Consider the following 15,802-nt stretch of genomic DNA (forward strand, 5'->3'; position numbering starts at 1 on the left):
ACTCTGCTGCAAATGGAAGAAGGTCCATTGTTTCAATAGCTTCCACTTTTCAGTTATTTTCCAGCTCTATTCAGGAGCCACTGCCTGAGCTCAACTCAACCTGGAATTTAACACAGGCCAGGTCCAAGCTGGTTTGCGCATGATACAGGGCACCTACTGGAAGCAAAATTGCTGGTGGGAAATTTGGGGTAGCAGAAAGTGGTTACTTCTCACTTGGGGAGTCCACAGAAAGCCAATAAAGCCCAAAGTGTGGATAGCACTGGCTGGGGAGGGGGCATTGCCAGGACAACCAAGAGATGCACTGACTCATATCACACCTTCTGCAGCTTCCTCCTTCAGGGGAAATTAAGGCTGACTTTTTACTGGGCAAGAGTGAATTTGTCCTTTGATGTGTGGCTGATGCATTTTGCACCAGTGGTATCGGTTACTGCTGCTTGTCAGCTAAATTCCTTTATAACTCATTAATGAGCAGGACTTCAGCTGTATTTATCACTTACACATCAGCAGATGTTCCAGGTCCAGCCATTTCATACGCTGAGTGTCTGTGTGTTCCAGGATGATGCCTAAACACACAATGTCAAATAAATAACAACAATAATAAAACCTTCCCTTGTTGAGTGCAAAGTGATATTAGCAGCCTCTAGACAGGTCTTTGGGGTCTCCTACTGTGGGCCTAAGGGTGAGCTGTGGGCAAGAGGATGCTAGAGCAGTTTAGAGTCCACACTGAAGAGAATGAGAGAGACATTTTTTAAAAAGAATGTTTACATAAAACCCATTTGCTTGAAACAGTCTGTGCTCCTCTTGCCACTGCAGTCAGTTATTGGAGACATACTAAGATAGTGTCTTGGTCTAGTGGTCTGAGCAAAGGACTGGGGCCAGGAATAAGTGAGTTCTAAGCAGGGATCTCACAAGGTGACTGATAGGTGAGCCACAATGCCTGCCTGTCTCACATGGGTGTGCTAGGGAGAAGAGGGCACTGGGTCAAAGAGGAGGAACCTAATGCTTCCTTGACAAGGTGCTGTGGCCAGGAAGGTGAAACAGCAGGTGCTATGGGGAGGTGGGCTGCTTGCCTCCCAGTGAGGAGCACTGAACAGCACTGGGTAGGTCTGCACTTTGAGCTAGGGGTATCACACCCAGTTCAATGGGACAGGCCCACACTAGCTCTGACAGCGCTAGCATTAGAATGTAGCTAAGGCAGCACAAGCCGTGGGAGGAGCAGCCACTGTGAGAATAGACTTTGGGGTTTGGATGGGATCATACTTGGGGTGGTTAAACCTCCTGCTGCTCCTGCCATCGCAGCTACTCTCTATTTTTAGCACACAGGGCTAGTGCGGGTGTGTCTCATCAAGCTGGGAATTATACCCCCAGCTCAAAGTGTAACCATGCCCTACGTGACAGTGTCCCAGCCACTACTACGAAATGACTGCACCGTGCTTCCCCTGCAACAATCTCGAAGCACTTTATAGCAACTAATGAATTCCTCCGACCACCATCCTGGAGAGGTAGGGACATTAACATCTCCATCTATGGCTGGGAAGCTGAGGCACAGAGAGATTAATGGCAGCTCAGTGCTGCACAGTGGGATTTTTTTTGTCTCCCTCAATGGGAATATCAAAAGGGACACTGGGCATCATCTCTCACCAGCTAAGTTGGCGGCAACTGCCCGGATCCATTCCCAGCTGCTACTGAAGTACGTGATGGTGGTGCTGTACAAGTTTTCCAGCAGTTCTGCATTTTCTTTGGCCTAGAGGAAATCAGGGACACATGAGCTCTCTCTGGCTAGAAGTGCCCTTTGACTGCCAGCACATGCTTTTATGAACCACAGGTAAATAAGAGAAAGAACAGGTGGCTGGGTAGAAGTGGGAAAAATGGGAATCTGGGGCAGATTTACATTTCCCATCACCCTCCAGCCAATAATCTCATACAATTCAACAGCTCACTCACAAGGTGTCTGCAAATGTCCACCTGGAGCTCTTCAGGCTTCAGCTCGGCTCTGCCACCAAGGTGCTTATTGATCGCATGTTGGAGTCTCTTCAGTCCCAAAAATGGGAAACAGAGGTGAAATGTAGCTCTGCATTCCTGAAAAAGAGTGTCACACCATTGAATTGTTCCCTACCGAGTGCTGTGTTCAATCAAAGGGAACTCATCTGCGTGACTGCTCATCTATTCCAGGACAAAAAGGGATTCATCTGGATGTGACTGGCAGAAACATGCAGGAATGACTAATAGAGGGGAGAGCTTCCACTGAAACCTGGAGGTAGCATCAATGTCTTTTGGGAACAGATATACCGATGAAAGCTGCTTCACCAGGCACAGCTGTGGTCTCTCCTCTGTTCTGGGGAGGCAGGGGCCTGGGGTGCAGAGACAGACAGGAACAGAGACCTGTCGGGGTCAGACCCATGACCTATCCTGGATTCTGGTGAGGCAGCCATGGACCAACCTGGCTGGAACTGACTCAGCAGGAGGGCAATGAACTGAGGGGAGAATTTGGGCCTCCACAACAAGCAGGAATAGCAGTGCTCCCCTGACATTGGGAGGAAGATTCCTTTGGCTTAGTAAATAAGTCACTGTTGGTCTTACCATTGAAACCTTGGGGCTTGGGTCTTGCAGGTGCAGCAGAAGTGTGACCCAGCTCTTTCGAACCTGCTCGGCGAAATAGGCCTTCCGTTTTTTCTTTGTCAACTGAGCCAGGATGCCAAATAGGACAAAGGCCACTGAGCGAAGAGCATCGTCCTCCTACAGCCAAGAAAGCCCCACAACTTGGTAAGTAAGGGACAATCCCATCACGCACCTCACACAGCCGTCTCTTCTACGCTAAAGTAGAGTGATTGCAACTACAGCTAGTCAGATAAACTTTAATTAACCAATTTTTTATTCGAATTGTCTGATTCATGAAAATATTTTAGAGACAGTTCAATTTTGATGAAATTCCTCCAGAAGCCAGGCAGGGTCCTTAGAAACCTGCCTGGTGTCTTACCAGTACACCCATCCAGCTCCTTGGCAGCCAATCTAGCAGGCTGACTGGGATCATAGGCTTCCAGGCTCCCAGCTTTGGGGGGAAGAATAGCTCAGTGGTTTGAGCATTGGCCTGCTAAACCCAGGGTTGTGAGTTCAGTCCCTGGGGGGCCATTTTGGGAACTGGGATAAAAAGCTGAGGATTGGTCCTGCTTTGAGCAGAGGGTTGGACTAGATGACCTCCTGAGGTCCCTTCCAATTCTATGACCCTGGGGGTCCTAGCTCTCAAATTTGCAACTCTCTGGCACCTCTAGCTCCCAGAGTTTCCTAGGTTCCCAGCACCAGGAAAGTCTGAGAGCAGACTGCCCCAGGCCAAGGCTTCCAACAGAGCTAGGTTGAGAATAGTAATTCTGTTTCACAAGGAGTTCTGAAGTTTGGGGGAGGGGTTCCCACAAATAGGAACAAAACCAAAATTTGAAATCTCAAAAATTCTCTGCAAAACAGAATTATCATTCCAACCCTCTCACATAAAAACAGTATAGAGCAGGCCCAACACTTTCTATTGCACTCTGTAACCCCCTTTTCATGGTTATCTAGCTACCTAATCTAGTATTCAGACTTTCTTTGAGGTTCTCAGTGGCAATCAAGAAGAACAGAAGGGTGAGACTGTGGGAGCAGGGATGTCATCCCCGTCCTCCTAATGTTCTCCTCCTCCGTAAAATACCTCCCTTCCCTGGGGCCTAAAATCTCTGCACTCTGACATGAGCAATGCCCAGGGAGTCCACATCACACATCGTAAATCGAGTCTAATCAAGATCGGTTGAACTGGGGTTGGAGAGTTCTGTTCACATACATCGTCAAAGTAGGTCCGGATCTGTTGGGTGAGGTCTTTGAAGGAAGAACCAATGTCCTTCTCTTTCAGCTCCTTCAGGACTTTGGCCAGTGCTTTCATGCTCTCACCAATCACTTCAGAACTGAAAATATCATGTAAGGCCCCGATCAGTATGTCCAGAAGAAACTTCTTGTATTTTTTCACCTGTACAAACATACGACATTAAAGAAAACTTATCACTGATCACACTTCTAAGAACTTTTCTTTAGCAGTTATGAAGCTGTGGGAATTTCATCAACCCTCTCTCCCTCCTGAGATCTATAGCTATATTTCAGACCAGGTGCTAGCTACAATGAGCCAAACTCGGTAACATAATACACGTGCATAATCCTATTATTAGATTTCTAGTTACTTAGATTCCAAGGCCAAAAGGGTTCATTGTGATTATCCGGTCTGACCTCCTGCATAACATAGAACTTCTCCGAAATAGTCTCTGAACTAGAGTACATCTTCTAGAAAAACATCCAATCTTGATTTTAAAATTGCTAGTGAGCGAAAATCCACCACAACTTTTGGTAAATTGTTCCAATGATTAATTAAAATTACTATTAAAAATGTACGCCTTATTACCAGTCTGAATTAATCTAGCTTCCTTTTTCTCCATTGAATCTTGTTATACCATTGTTTGCTAATGTGAAGAACCCATTATCAAAATTTGTTCCCCATGTGAGTAGTTATAGACTGTCCTCAAGTCACTCCTTAACCTTCTCTTTGTAAAGCTAAATAGATTGAGCTCCTTGAGTCTATCACTAAAGGTATATTTTCCAATCCTTTGATAGTTCTTGTGACTCTTCTCTGAATCCTCTCTAATTTATCAGCATCCTTCTTGAATTGTGGACATCTGATCTGGACACAGCATTCCAGCAGCACTCACATGAGTGCCATATTCAGAGGGAAAATAACTTCTTTACTCTTCTTCAAGATTCCTCTATTTATGCCTCCAAGGATCATTTCAGTCCTTTTGGCCACAAATTCGCATTGGGAGCTTATGTTCAACTGATTATCTGCCATGGCTCAAGTTTTTTCTCAGCATCATTGTTTCCTGGGATAGAGTCTCCCGTCCTGTAAGTATGGCCTGCATTTTTTGTTCCTAGATGTATACATTTACATATGGTTACATTAAAGTGCACATTGTTTGCTTATGCCCAGTTTACCAAAGGATCCAGCTTGCTCTGTATTGACTGCAAAAAGGTGACTAGGGTATGGGAGAGAGCAGAATTTGGCCTAGTGCATTGTGTGCAGCCTCTGTAAACTCTGAGCAATTATTTCCCTTGGATTCTCTACTTATGTTGCATCCTATTCAGTATTCTCTCATACCTTCACAGGCGCCCCATCGACTATATTTCCCAGGCCTCTTACAGCCATCTGACGGACAATGCTGTTCCTATCCTGTGACCTTTCTTCCAAGATGCGCAAGACACTCTTAAGCAACTTCTTCTCCCTGAGCATGGGATCAGTCATTAGCTGAAATAAAATCAACATGTCCATTAGCACCAATATGATCCTTAAGATTGGGAATAGAATTTGAGCCGGCATAGAATACACTAAAAACAACAAGGAGTCCTCCTATAGCCACAGTCTTGTGGATACAGACTAATATGGCTACCCCTCTGATACGTGGCACATAACACACTAACTTTATCATTCCACACAAATGAGAAATGTCTTAAAAACATGGAGCTTTCCTTTTGGGCACTATAATAGGGATCCACTCACCTCTTGAGAGCCCCTTAGTGGCCAGGTCTGGTACCACAGTCCTTTTCTCTCCCCTAGTGCACCCTGCCAGCTGACCTCAGTGAGTTTTCTGTGGCTCAGGCCTCTGGCTAAGTCCCAAAGTCCAAATGAACCCCTTCTGGGCTAGTCAAGAACAGTCCCATTGCCCTCACTAGGGTCTCCAGCCCCAACTCTGGGTCCTTGAAATTCTGCTCTTTGTTCAAGCTCTCCGTAAGCATTGTCCCCTTCCTGGGGCTTATGCCACTGTAAGTGGTAGGGGATCCAAGGCCTGCCCATAACTCTGAGTTCCAAACCATGGACCCTGTAAACAGTAGTTAGGCACCGCTTGATTTCAGTTCATTGTTGCTTTTTCCTACCAGCCAGTTTTAGCTTCACCCTCACCTCAAGGTTCAAGTTCTTAAGGACTCTCTTCCTGCAAACCCAACTTAAGCAAATACTGCCAGAATCAAACTCTGGCAATCCCTGGAATTTCTGTGGCCAGAGAGCAGCACCCTTTCTTGCCCCTCCAATTCCTGGCAGGAACTGACCTGCTAAGGCCCTGCAGCTCCTTTTAGCTGAGCCTGATGGGCTCCGATTGGCTGCTCTCATGAGGCCTCTCTAGACAGACCCAGATTTGTGGCTCTTTTCCTGGGGCAGGGTGCAGTAGGACCATGGGGCCTCTTGTAAGGAGCCTCAAAGCCCAGGTACAGCCCATCCCAGACACAGATCGATTGTTTTCCTTAGAACCAGATGAGCCCCTAAGATAGTTACTTAGCATAAGTGGAAATATGATGCAGATGTTAGAGGAGGGCTGTAGAAAGGGAGGATGGTCCAGCAGTTAACACACTTGTCTAGGACTTAGGAGACCCAGGTTCAAATTCCTGCTCCCTCAAAGACTTCCTGGGTGACCTTGGCAAATCACTTAGCCCTTCTGTGCATCAGCTCCCTGCCTGTAAAATAGGAATAATAGTGCTTCCCTACCTCCCAGGAGTGTTGTGGGGATACATACATACATAAATGAGTTTTGAGGTACTCAGATACAATAGTCATGAGAACCTAAGACAGATGTGAATGTATTTGTATGTTGCTTGTTTTATAGTATTAGGACACTAGGTTCATTCCGAAGATCTGCTGAGTGAAACCAAAACCAGGAGCTGTTGGTTAGTATCAGCACTGGGACTTGGCAGAAGAGGTCCAGTACTTCAAACTCTGTCTGTATCTCTCTCAGCCAGCACCTGTGGTTGTGTAGCTAGTATAGGCAATGACAGCAATACAAATATCAGCGAGAGAATGACTCCGAAAGGTAGAATGAAGTTTCTTGTCAGGTTTCCATATAAAGGGGGACCCAGTCTACTATCTAAAATGACAGTTACTCCTATGAACTGAACTGTACAACTCCTTAAAAGAAAGGCAAACAGACAGTGGTCTAATGGTGAAACTGCTCTTCGGAGCCCTGTGTCTTACCTGGGCAAGGAAAGCTGTGCCGGTGACTCGGAAGTTTTCCATTGGGGAATTCACCCAGGGGAGGCTCTGGATGATCTCAAGTGTTATTAGTCCAAATCTTAGCAGACCACTGGAAGGCAAAAAACCGCTTATGGGGTCGATTGCACACTTCAAAAACTCAGCTGCTCTGAGCAGACAGCTCTGATATCTATGGTTGGGAGCTGTGTGTTTCCACCCAGGGCACTCCCCACAAGCTATAAACTGGAGGTTCCCTCTCAACCACTCTATTTGCTACTGATTCCCAAGGATAAAATCATGCCTCTTAGATCTCTTACCTCACCAGCAGACACACTCCCTCATGGTGAGTCTGGGGGTTTTCAAGCAGAATCCATGTTTTCTGCGTCCTGAGCACTCTCACCAGTCTCTCATTCCCAGCTTTGGAAAGCACAGATTCTAACGCTTGGACAGAAAACCTGGGGAAAGAGAGGCACAGAACTGCAGCAATCAGTAGGAAGGTGCAGCCTGAACAGAGTCAGGAAGCCCAGGTTACTTGTCAGGTCTGCTGTTCATCGACAGTTCATCCACTGGCAATATCCTGGACACCAGTGTCCCTGGAAGGACTTGATGCCAGGAGGTATGTTTCTGTCTCATACATCTCATATAACTAGTTTTGCTAGGGACAAAATTTTGCAGTCATTTTTCACTTTCTGCAAGGAGTATGGATACTAGCAGAGTACAAGGATATAAAAAAGATACATGATCAGGACCCAAAAACTGGGGGGCATAGAATGTGGTGATCACTAGTGGATATTTTGGGGTTGTATCTCCAGATATGATGTGACAGAGTGCTGAGGGTATGCACTTGAGTCAGCACTCTGGTCACTATTAGTACTAATTCAGTTCCTTACAGAAAGCCTAATTGGACAGAGGTGTAGCTGATTACGAGGTCAGATTGGGGCTAGTGAGTCATGGAACCAATCATTCCATTAACAGGGAAACTGTATAAAAGGACATGGGCAGGAGCCCTTTGAGGGGAACAGACAGAGAAAGAAACTTGGGTGACCAGATATCCCGATATTTGGGGCTTTTTCTTATACAGGTGCCTATTACCACCCACCCCCTGTCCTGATTTTTCACACTTGCTGTCTGGTCACCCAAAGAGAAACAGAAAGACAAAAAGCTGGGAGAGCCTGACAAAGTGAGCTCTCTGAGTGGAAACACCTTCCCCCCATTTTGGAGAAGAGTTTAGAAAGTTGAGATACAAGATAAAGGTGCTATGTATTGGTAGGGGGATTAAATAGACTACACATTGGTGTTTACAAGCAAGAAAGTCTCAACATGGTCTGTGTTCGTAGAAGATGTGGGGGTGCAACACCCCTCCCTGTCACAGCTGGGGGCTCATCAGGGACTTCCCTGTTATCTATGCAAATGGAGAGCCTGCTGGAGAAGCCGGGGTAGAGGTCTGGCAGTCTGGGTGATGGAGGGAACACACTGAAATGGGTGGTGAAGCAGCAAGGAGAAGTCTAGAACAGGGGTTCTCAACCTTTCTGTTTCTGAGCCTCCTCTCACCTCAACAAGCTATAAATACTCCATGGCCCACTCCCAGGCCTCTGCCCTGCCAGGCATCAGAGTTTGGGGCTCCTGGCTCTAGATTTTAACTCCACAGGGTGCAGGGGCTGGGGCTTTAGTGCAGGTGCTGGGCCTCAGGGCTCCAGCCTGGCTGGGCTCAGAGATTCAGCTTTCTGCCCTAAGCCCCAGCTAGTCTACTGCCAGCCCTGCTTGGCGGACCCCCTAAAACCGGCCCAGTTGAGAAATGCTGGTGTAGAAGACCCCACAGACCTTCTAACAATCCCACCAGGCAGAAAAACAGCCTTTGCTTGCCTGGTAGGTTTAACAGCAAAAGAGCCTTCAGGAATTTATACAGGAACAAGCCCAGGTCTGGCAACAACTCCTCCAAAATCTGGCAAGTCCTGTGACAGGAAATGGAAACCAGGCACAGGAGATCAGACTCTGTAAAATGGGACCTGCGAACAACCCTGATCTGGTTTTGGTTACTCTTAAAGGAGCAGTGGTGAGACCTCACAAGGACAGAACAATGTGGGCCTTTCGACTGACACCCCATTTAACCGGGGAAGCACATATATGGCTCTTAGTGATTAGCGGGCAAGAGATTAGGACGTGATTAAGGCAGCCATGCTGGACGAGGTGGGGCCTGTCCACAGAAAAGTACTGCCAGAAATGGAGAGTTGAAAGATGGATTGAGGGATTAGGCCTCTGTGCATTTGCATAGAAATTGAAAGATTGGACCACTTACTGGTAAGGCCACATACTCAAACTGTGGGGGAGATCATGGACTGCATGATTCTGGAAGTTTCTTCAGAGTCACCCTGAGCATACCTGAGTATAGGTTACGTGGCACCAGCCAGTTAATCTGGACCCCAGTTAAAGTTACAGAGGAATTTGCAGAGGCGGACATTCCCAGAGTGAGTCAGTGGTTTAAGGGGCTAAAAGATCACTAAAAGATTGCCATATGAGTCTCAAATAAAAGCTCATGTCCCCAATATCATTGTGAAACACATCTACAGATGCTGTGTAAAGAGCCATGTCTATGCATTGAAAATTACATTCTTATGATCTGTGTCTAGGGACTAGTCACCAGGAAAGGTGAAAAAATGGTTTTCTTTAAGGCAAGAAATGTTTCTCCATCTGTTTGTTTACATGTAAATTAAGCATGTAGGGTTCACATTCAGTTCAGGACTGTGAGAACTTCAAAGAAAGAAAAGTAACAGGAAGGAGACAGGGAGTGGGGACCCAATTTTGGGGTACACCTCAAAGGTTTGCTCTAGTATATTTGGGGGACAAAGAAGACACCCTGGCATCTTTCACTTAGGAAGTAGATGGACAGCGAGACGGACAGCGGGGTCACTATCAGGCTTGGTTGAGAACGTTGGGTGAGAAACATCTTTAGACAGGAGGTTAACCTGTTGGTTAAGTTTAGTCTCTAGGACCATGTTATGATTTCATTTGACATGTAACCATTTTTTGCTTGCATTCTTACTCACTGTCACTGGAAATTCTGTTCTTTGACCATCTCTGTTCTTGTTTGCACTATAAATATATCTAAGTGCTGTGTGTTTTGCACTATAGAGTATAAGTAATAAAGTATAAAGTATAGAGTCTAAACTATAGGAAGTAAACTGGTGTGTACTGTTCCATTGGGAACAGCAGGCCTGGTAATTCTGTGGGTGTTCAGTGGATAAAGGTCTGGACACTATACGGAATGGTCAGAAGACTCGGGGGTTGGTGTGTGCCTATCACTAACCTGTACAAAGAGACTGGGGTCTGAGGAGGCCTGGATGGCAGTGCTTGTTTTGCCAGAGCCTGGTCATTTTAGGGAACTGACCCACAGCAGACACAGACAAGACTTCCTCACTCTAAGGGCAGGCAATGGTAAGGTGCCTCATAACCCTGGAAATTCCTGGGGAGTGTCACACAACTCTATTGGAATTCTTTGTTTCTCTCCCTTCCTTCTAATTACCAGCAAGGGTTGCCCTCAGTATGTTGTTGGTCTTTTTGGAATAGGCTCCGGCTTCTTATCCTTGGCAAAGGCATCTTTTGTCCTGAGGTTCGGCTGACCTGCTGCAGGAGAACAGGAAACAACTCTGGGAGCAGCTCCTGCACAGCTTTGCTCGACTGCTGTGCTGACACCACCTCAAAGATGGCACATGTTGCCTGAAAGGAGAGCATGGTAAAAAATGAGATCTCCTCCAACACCATCACACCCTCTTCTCCCCTTCTGATATCAGCTGTACTGAATTTTCACTTCTGCCGGTAACTTGAATGACTGCAAGCAACTCCCTTAACTCATGGCTCAGTTTCCCACATCTGTAAAAATGTGTATGACCTACCAAGGCATGTTGTGAGTCCTAAGGAATATTTGCAAAGCACTGTGAGAAACCTGGTTCAAAGACTTTCTAATTGCCAGATGTTATTAAGTAAATCAGCCACGTACTCTAAAACTGCGTATTTGTTCCACAGACAGCAGAGCTGGACTCAGGGAAACAGTACATCAGAGGAGAAGTGCCCACACAGCAATATTCTACCACACTTCTAGCTTTCCATCAGCAGGATTGTCACAGGGCAGAGGAAAGCCTGAAAGGCGTGTCTGTCATCTAACTTACTGAGAGAGGTTCAGCAGCTGCCAAATGCCTGTCAGTTTCAGTCTCTGAGGTGATGCTGCCTTCTTGGCTTGTTGACGTCTTTATTTTTTCTATTAGGACCTGTAAGACTTGAGTGGCAAGCAAGGGCTCTCCCCCTAGAGATCTCCACAGCTCACTGGTGTCACTGCAATTTAACAGAAGTTACATGTGACCCCTGGACACTTTTGTGGCTCAGACTGAATGCGTCCTATTTAAGTAAAGACCAACTTTTCTCCTTGCCTATGAGGAGAAAGTTAGGAGCACTGTCCTCCTTTAACGCTCCTCCTGTTTAAATATTGAGTTTCCAGTTACAGAACTAGGTTAAGTGACCTAGTCTTACTGCAGCCTAACCATTAATACTAGACTTCCGAAGGACAGGACACAGAGCGCCAACCTCAGTTCCTGTTTTCCCACTCCCCAGGAAATATGGACTCATGAGCATGTGGCTCCCAAAGATCCAGGGTTTGGAAGGCAAGTGGATGAAAGAAAAGCCACATTTCTACTAACTGGACATACAATTATGAGAACGAATATTCATGGCCATCCTAGTTCCCCTTCACAAAGGGTGTCCCTACCCTCTGTTTGCCAGAAGCTGGGACTGGGCAACAGGGGATGGATCATTTGACAGTTACCTGTTCTGTTCATTCCCTCTAGGACATGTGGCACTGGCCACTGTCGGAAGACAGGACACTGGGCTAGATGGACCTTTGGTCTGACCCAGTATGGCCGTTCTTATGGTCTTAGATTCCAGCACTGATAACTGATAACCCAGTTGGGGACCTTTAAATGAAATGATGGATCTGCTTCCAGTCCAGTTTTAAATCCCAAGGACAGCAACTCTATTCTAGCAGCCACACCCTGACTGATACCAAGCGGCGGTCTGATGACAATATTGGCCCTATTCTTTGTCATCAGCCAGGGATTGGACTTGAAGCTGTCATGCTACCAGGAAATCAACAGCAATTGCTAATTTCCAAAGTGAGGTCAATTCAGGTGTCTAGAGAGCCAGGCCGGTTCCAGGCACCAGCCCAGCAAGCAGCTGCTTGGGGCAGGCAATGGTGAGGGGCAGCACATCTGGGTCTTCGGTGGCAATTCGGCGGCTGGTCCCTCACTCCTTCTCGGAGCGAAGGAGTAGAGCTGCACATCACGATCACAGGGTTTTTTTATTCCCCGCCCTTTTTTTGCTGCTTGGGGCAGCAAAAGCCCTGGAGCCAGCCCTGCTAGAGAAGTAGATGTTTCCAACAATACACTCCAGTTATACCAGTAAAGTTAGGTCTTTAGGATGTCAAAGCAGTTATGAATTAATGGAAACAGAATGACACTTAATTTCTCTCCACACCCCACCTTACCATGCTCTTGGACCTTCCTGGAGAAAGACCCAGGCTATTAACCATCAGTAATTATCCCAAAATGTCTGCTGCTTAAATAAAGCCCTACATCTCCCAGCAAAGCTGTGGGATCCATGTTTTACCAAGATGAATGCAATAGGTAGCGGTATATACCTGTCCATTGGCAGATGGTTGCTGAGTAGGCTGGAGATCACTGCCTCTAGGTGATGGTGAGCTAAAATAGACACTGCCTCCAGCAGGAATTGCCTCAAGCTGCCCTCCTGGATAGTAGCCATGTGGCTATATATTATATCCACAATAGCTGGCACCTGGAAGGAACAAAACCAGAAAGAAATGTCCCTTTTTCCTTTCTCTCCATTCATTCTACAGAATCAAAACTTTTATTTAGACATTTGCTGCTTTTTTAGAAATTCCTCAAGAAACAAACGTTCAAATATGTCTGTATAACTTTAACCCACAACAATTGCCCACACTTGGCTGTAAAAATTAACACTGACACACACACATACAGCGAAACCCCGCTATAACACGATGATCAGGGTCCAAAAAATTGGATCATGCTAAATGCGGGGTTGAGGTATAGCGGGGTTTACCATTTCAAGCTGGTCAGTTTCAAGCCGGTCGATTTCTCTTAGGCAGAAAACTACTTTCATTTGCGAACTGCCCACCGCAGTAACTGAAAGGGTGGAGCTCCAGCAGCGGGGGCTCTCAGCCATGCAGGGAGAGAGGGAAACACTTGGGGAGAGCAGGGGAGACGTGCAACAGGCAGAGGAAGAGTGAGGAGCAGCCGGGGAGAGAGTGGCTCTTCTCACCAAAAGGGTAAGCGGGGGCAGGTGGGAAGAGGCAGTGGGGAAGGCACATTCCATTTTTTGCTTTTTTTTCCCCTTTGGGGGCACTCCAGCCCCTCTCCCTTCACAAAGCCTCTCTCTCTCTCTCTCTCTTTTTTCTCTCTCTCTTTTGCGCTTCCGCAGCGCTCCAGCTGCTTTTTTTTTTTTGGCCTGGGGCGGCCGGAGCCACCTTACAATCGTGTTATAGCCGAATTCGCATTATTACGGGGCGCATTATAGCAGGGTCAGGGGCGGCTCTAGCCATTTCGCCATCCCAAGCACGGTGGCACCCGTGGCTCCGGTGGACCTCCCGCAGGCGACCGGCAGAGCACCCCCGCGGCGTGCCGCCCCAAGCACGCGCTTTGCGTGCTGGGGCCTGGAGCCGCCCCTGAGCGGGGTTTCCCTGTACATACCAGGTAATTTAATGTGGTGGTGCCCAGCTATGCATTAAATAAACCAGCTGGCATGCACAAAAGAAGGCTTTGCTTGCCCAGATTTTGCAGGTGTGATTTAAGCAGCCAAATGCAACCATTTGCCTCGAAGGATGCACAGTTCATAAACAACCACAAGCACAAAATATGCAAGTGCTTTAAACACAGTGTGCAAATGCCTGGGACTATGAACAGGTGACGACCTCTCATTCATTCCTAGCCCTTCACATCTTCGAAACACTGTGCAAACGTGGCAGTTCTGCTGCGAGGGTTCCCTGTCCTGAGGCCTTTCACCAGCCTTGATAGAAGATTTGTGGAGTGCTCCTTTCATCTAGCCCTAACGCACTGGGCTCCAGAATAAGGCATATAAATAGTGGATCCCAAAGACACTATAGTTTTCTCCCTCCCTCCTTCTATTCTTAAAGGGTACGTCTACACACCAAAAAAATCCCACAGCAGTGAGTTTCAGAGCTCAGGTCAACCTGGGCCTGAGGGGCTTGCACTATGTGGCTAAAAGTGTAGCTGTTCCTGCTCGGGCTGCAGCCCAGGCTCTGAAACCTGGCAAGAGGGTGGGTCTCAGAGCCCAGGCTCCAGACTCCCTGGGAATGACTACAGGGCTATTTTTATCCAGGTAGCCCTTAGCCATAGGCCTCCTAAGAACTGGATGCCTCCAAGTGCCGGTCATTCTGTCTTCTTGTCTTTTCCCCAGAGTGTTTTTTCAAGCCTTTCTTGGCTGAATACTGTGGCAACAAGCCAGACAAATAAATAACCAACCATCTTCCTTTTCCCTTGGATTCTCTCTGTCTATTGCTATTGATTCTGCCATTGCCTAGTTTAGGGTGGGAACAGAGATGGAATCGACTCTATGTCCGAGGGGGAGAAACAGCAAGATTTTTGTTCATTACACATGAGGGCAAAGATCTAAAAGCCTCGTGTTTAGGCAGAAAACCTCTCCAGTTTCCCGTTTTACCTTATCAAGCATGGCATCTCCACACTCCTTCAGTATAACCTTCATCCACAGTCCAGCTGCTGTGGCACAGGTGGGGCTGGCAGACAGCATACTTTCCACTGTGGCCTCAATAAAGGCTGTGGCCTGTTCTGGGGGAAAGTACTCACTAACAACCTGGGAACAAATCAAAAACAGGAGAGACTGCAATGATGTTTGGCTCCAGCACTTGTAAAAATGGAGGCCTAATATCTCTATGGAAAAATATCTATGCATCAGCAAATTGCATCCGACGAAGTGGGTATTCACCCACAAAAGCTCATGCTCCAATACGTCTGTTAGTCTATAAGGTGCCACAGGACTCTTTGCTGCTTTTACAGATCCAGACTAACATGGCTACCCTTCTGATTAATTAACAATTTGTTAATTAGCCTCATGTCCAGCTAGCCATTTGGGATTAAAATTCTCTCCATAGTCTATATACTACATTTTTGTATTCTACACTAATGAGATCAGGTTCGAGGCAAAGCTTCTGTTGCACAGTTAGCACAACATTGTACTGGATATGCAGGAGGTAAGTTTCCAGTTTGTATTCTCTTAGATACACTGCATCTTTTTACAATATATACAATGAAGTCAAGAGAGGCATGCACACAAATATAGGCTAAGGCAAACCCACAAGGTGACAGAATGAAGACTGGATGGGTTCTCAGCTTGATGTTCCACTAATACAGTTTTTTCTCATGGATAGCTGGATAGGTACATGTGTGCGCATCTGCGTGTGCATTTTCATGGGCGTGCAACATTCTGTGGAATCTGGATTTTACATGGCATTCATAGCACACATCTATGAAAAGCATCTTGCTGGTTACTAGCAACGAATGCCCCTCGCCCACAGCTCGCTCCAAGTACGGAAAGGCATCATGAAAGCGTAAATGTAAAATGAAGGGTGCCTGGTCACTAGAACATCCGCACAAGTTTTTTGAGTCAGTTACCCTGGCCATTTTGGAAGATGCCTGAAACAGAGCCTCGGGGTCCGGAGCTGCT

General features: G+C 46.7%; 1 protein-coding gene and 1 long non-coding RNA gene across 2 annotated transcripts; both read right to left on the reverse strand.

Moving 5' to 3' along the window:
- Window positions 1-1,630: 1,630 nt before the first annotated feature.
- LOC120393197 (maestro heat-like repeat-containing protein family member 2B) lies at window positions 1,631-12,727 on the reverse strand. Its single transcript, XM_039517777.1, has 9 exons — window positions 12,705-12,727; window positions 11,185-11,347; window positions 10,542-10,735; window positions 7,339-7,476; window positions 7,079-7,133; window positions 5,244-5,311; window positions 3,809-3,929; window positions 2,581-2,736; window positions 1,631-1,744 (listed from the first exon to the last, which is right to left on the reverse strand). Exons 1-9 carry the CDS (start codon window positions 12,710-12,712, stop codon window positions 1,631-1,633), a joined length of 1,017 nt encoding a protein of 338 aa, XP_039373711.1. The 5' UTR covers window positions 12,713-12,727.
- A 70-nt stretch (window positions 12,728-12,797) lies between these two features.
- Window positions 12,798-15,787, reverse strand: LOC120393200. The gene is made up of 3 exons (XR_005591939.1): window positions 15,751-15,787; window positions 14,780-14,932; window positions 12,798-12,859 (listed from the first exon to the last, which is right to left on the reverse strand). It is a non-coding gene; the product is annotated as an uncharacterized LOC120393200 (long non-coding RNA).
- Between the last annotated feature and the right edge of the window lie 15 nt (window positions 15,788-15,802).

This window comes from Mauremys reevesii, unplaced genomic scaffold, assembly GCF_016161935.1.
Source record: "Mauremys reevesii isolate NIE-2019 unplaced genomic scaffold, ASM1616193v1 Contig160, whole genome shotgun sequence".
In the NCBI taxonomy this organism is placed as follows: domain Eukaryota; kingdom Metazoa; phylum Chordata; order Testudines; family Geoemydidae; genus Mauremys; species Mauremys reevesii.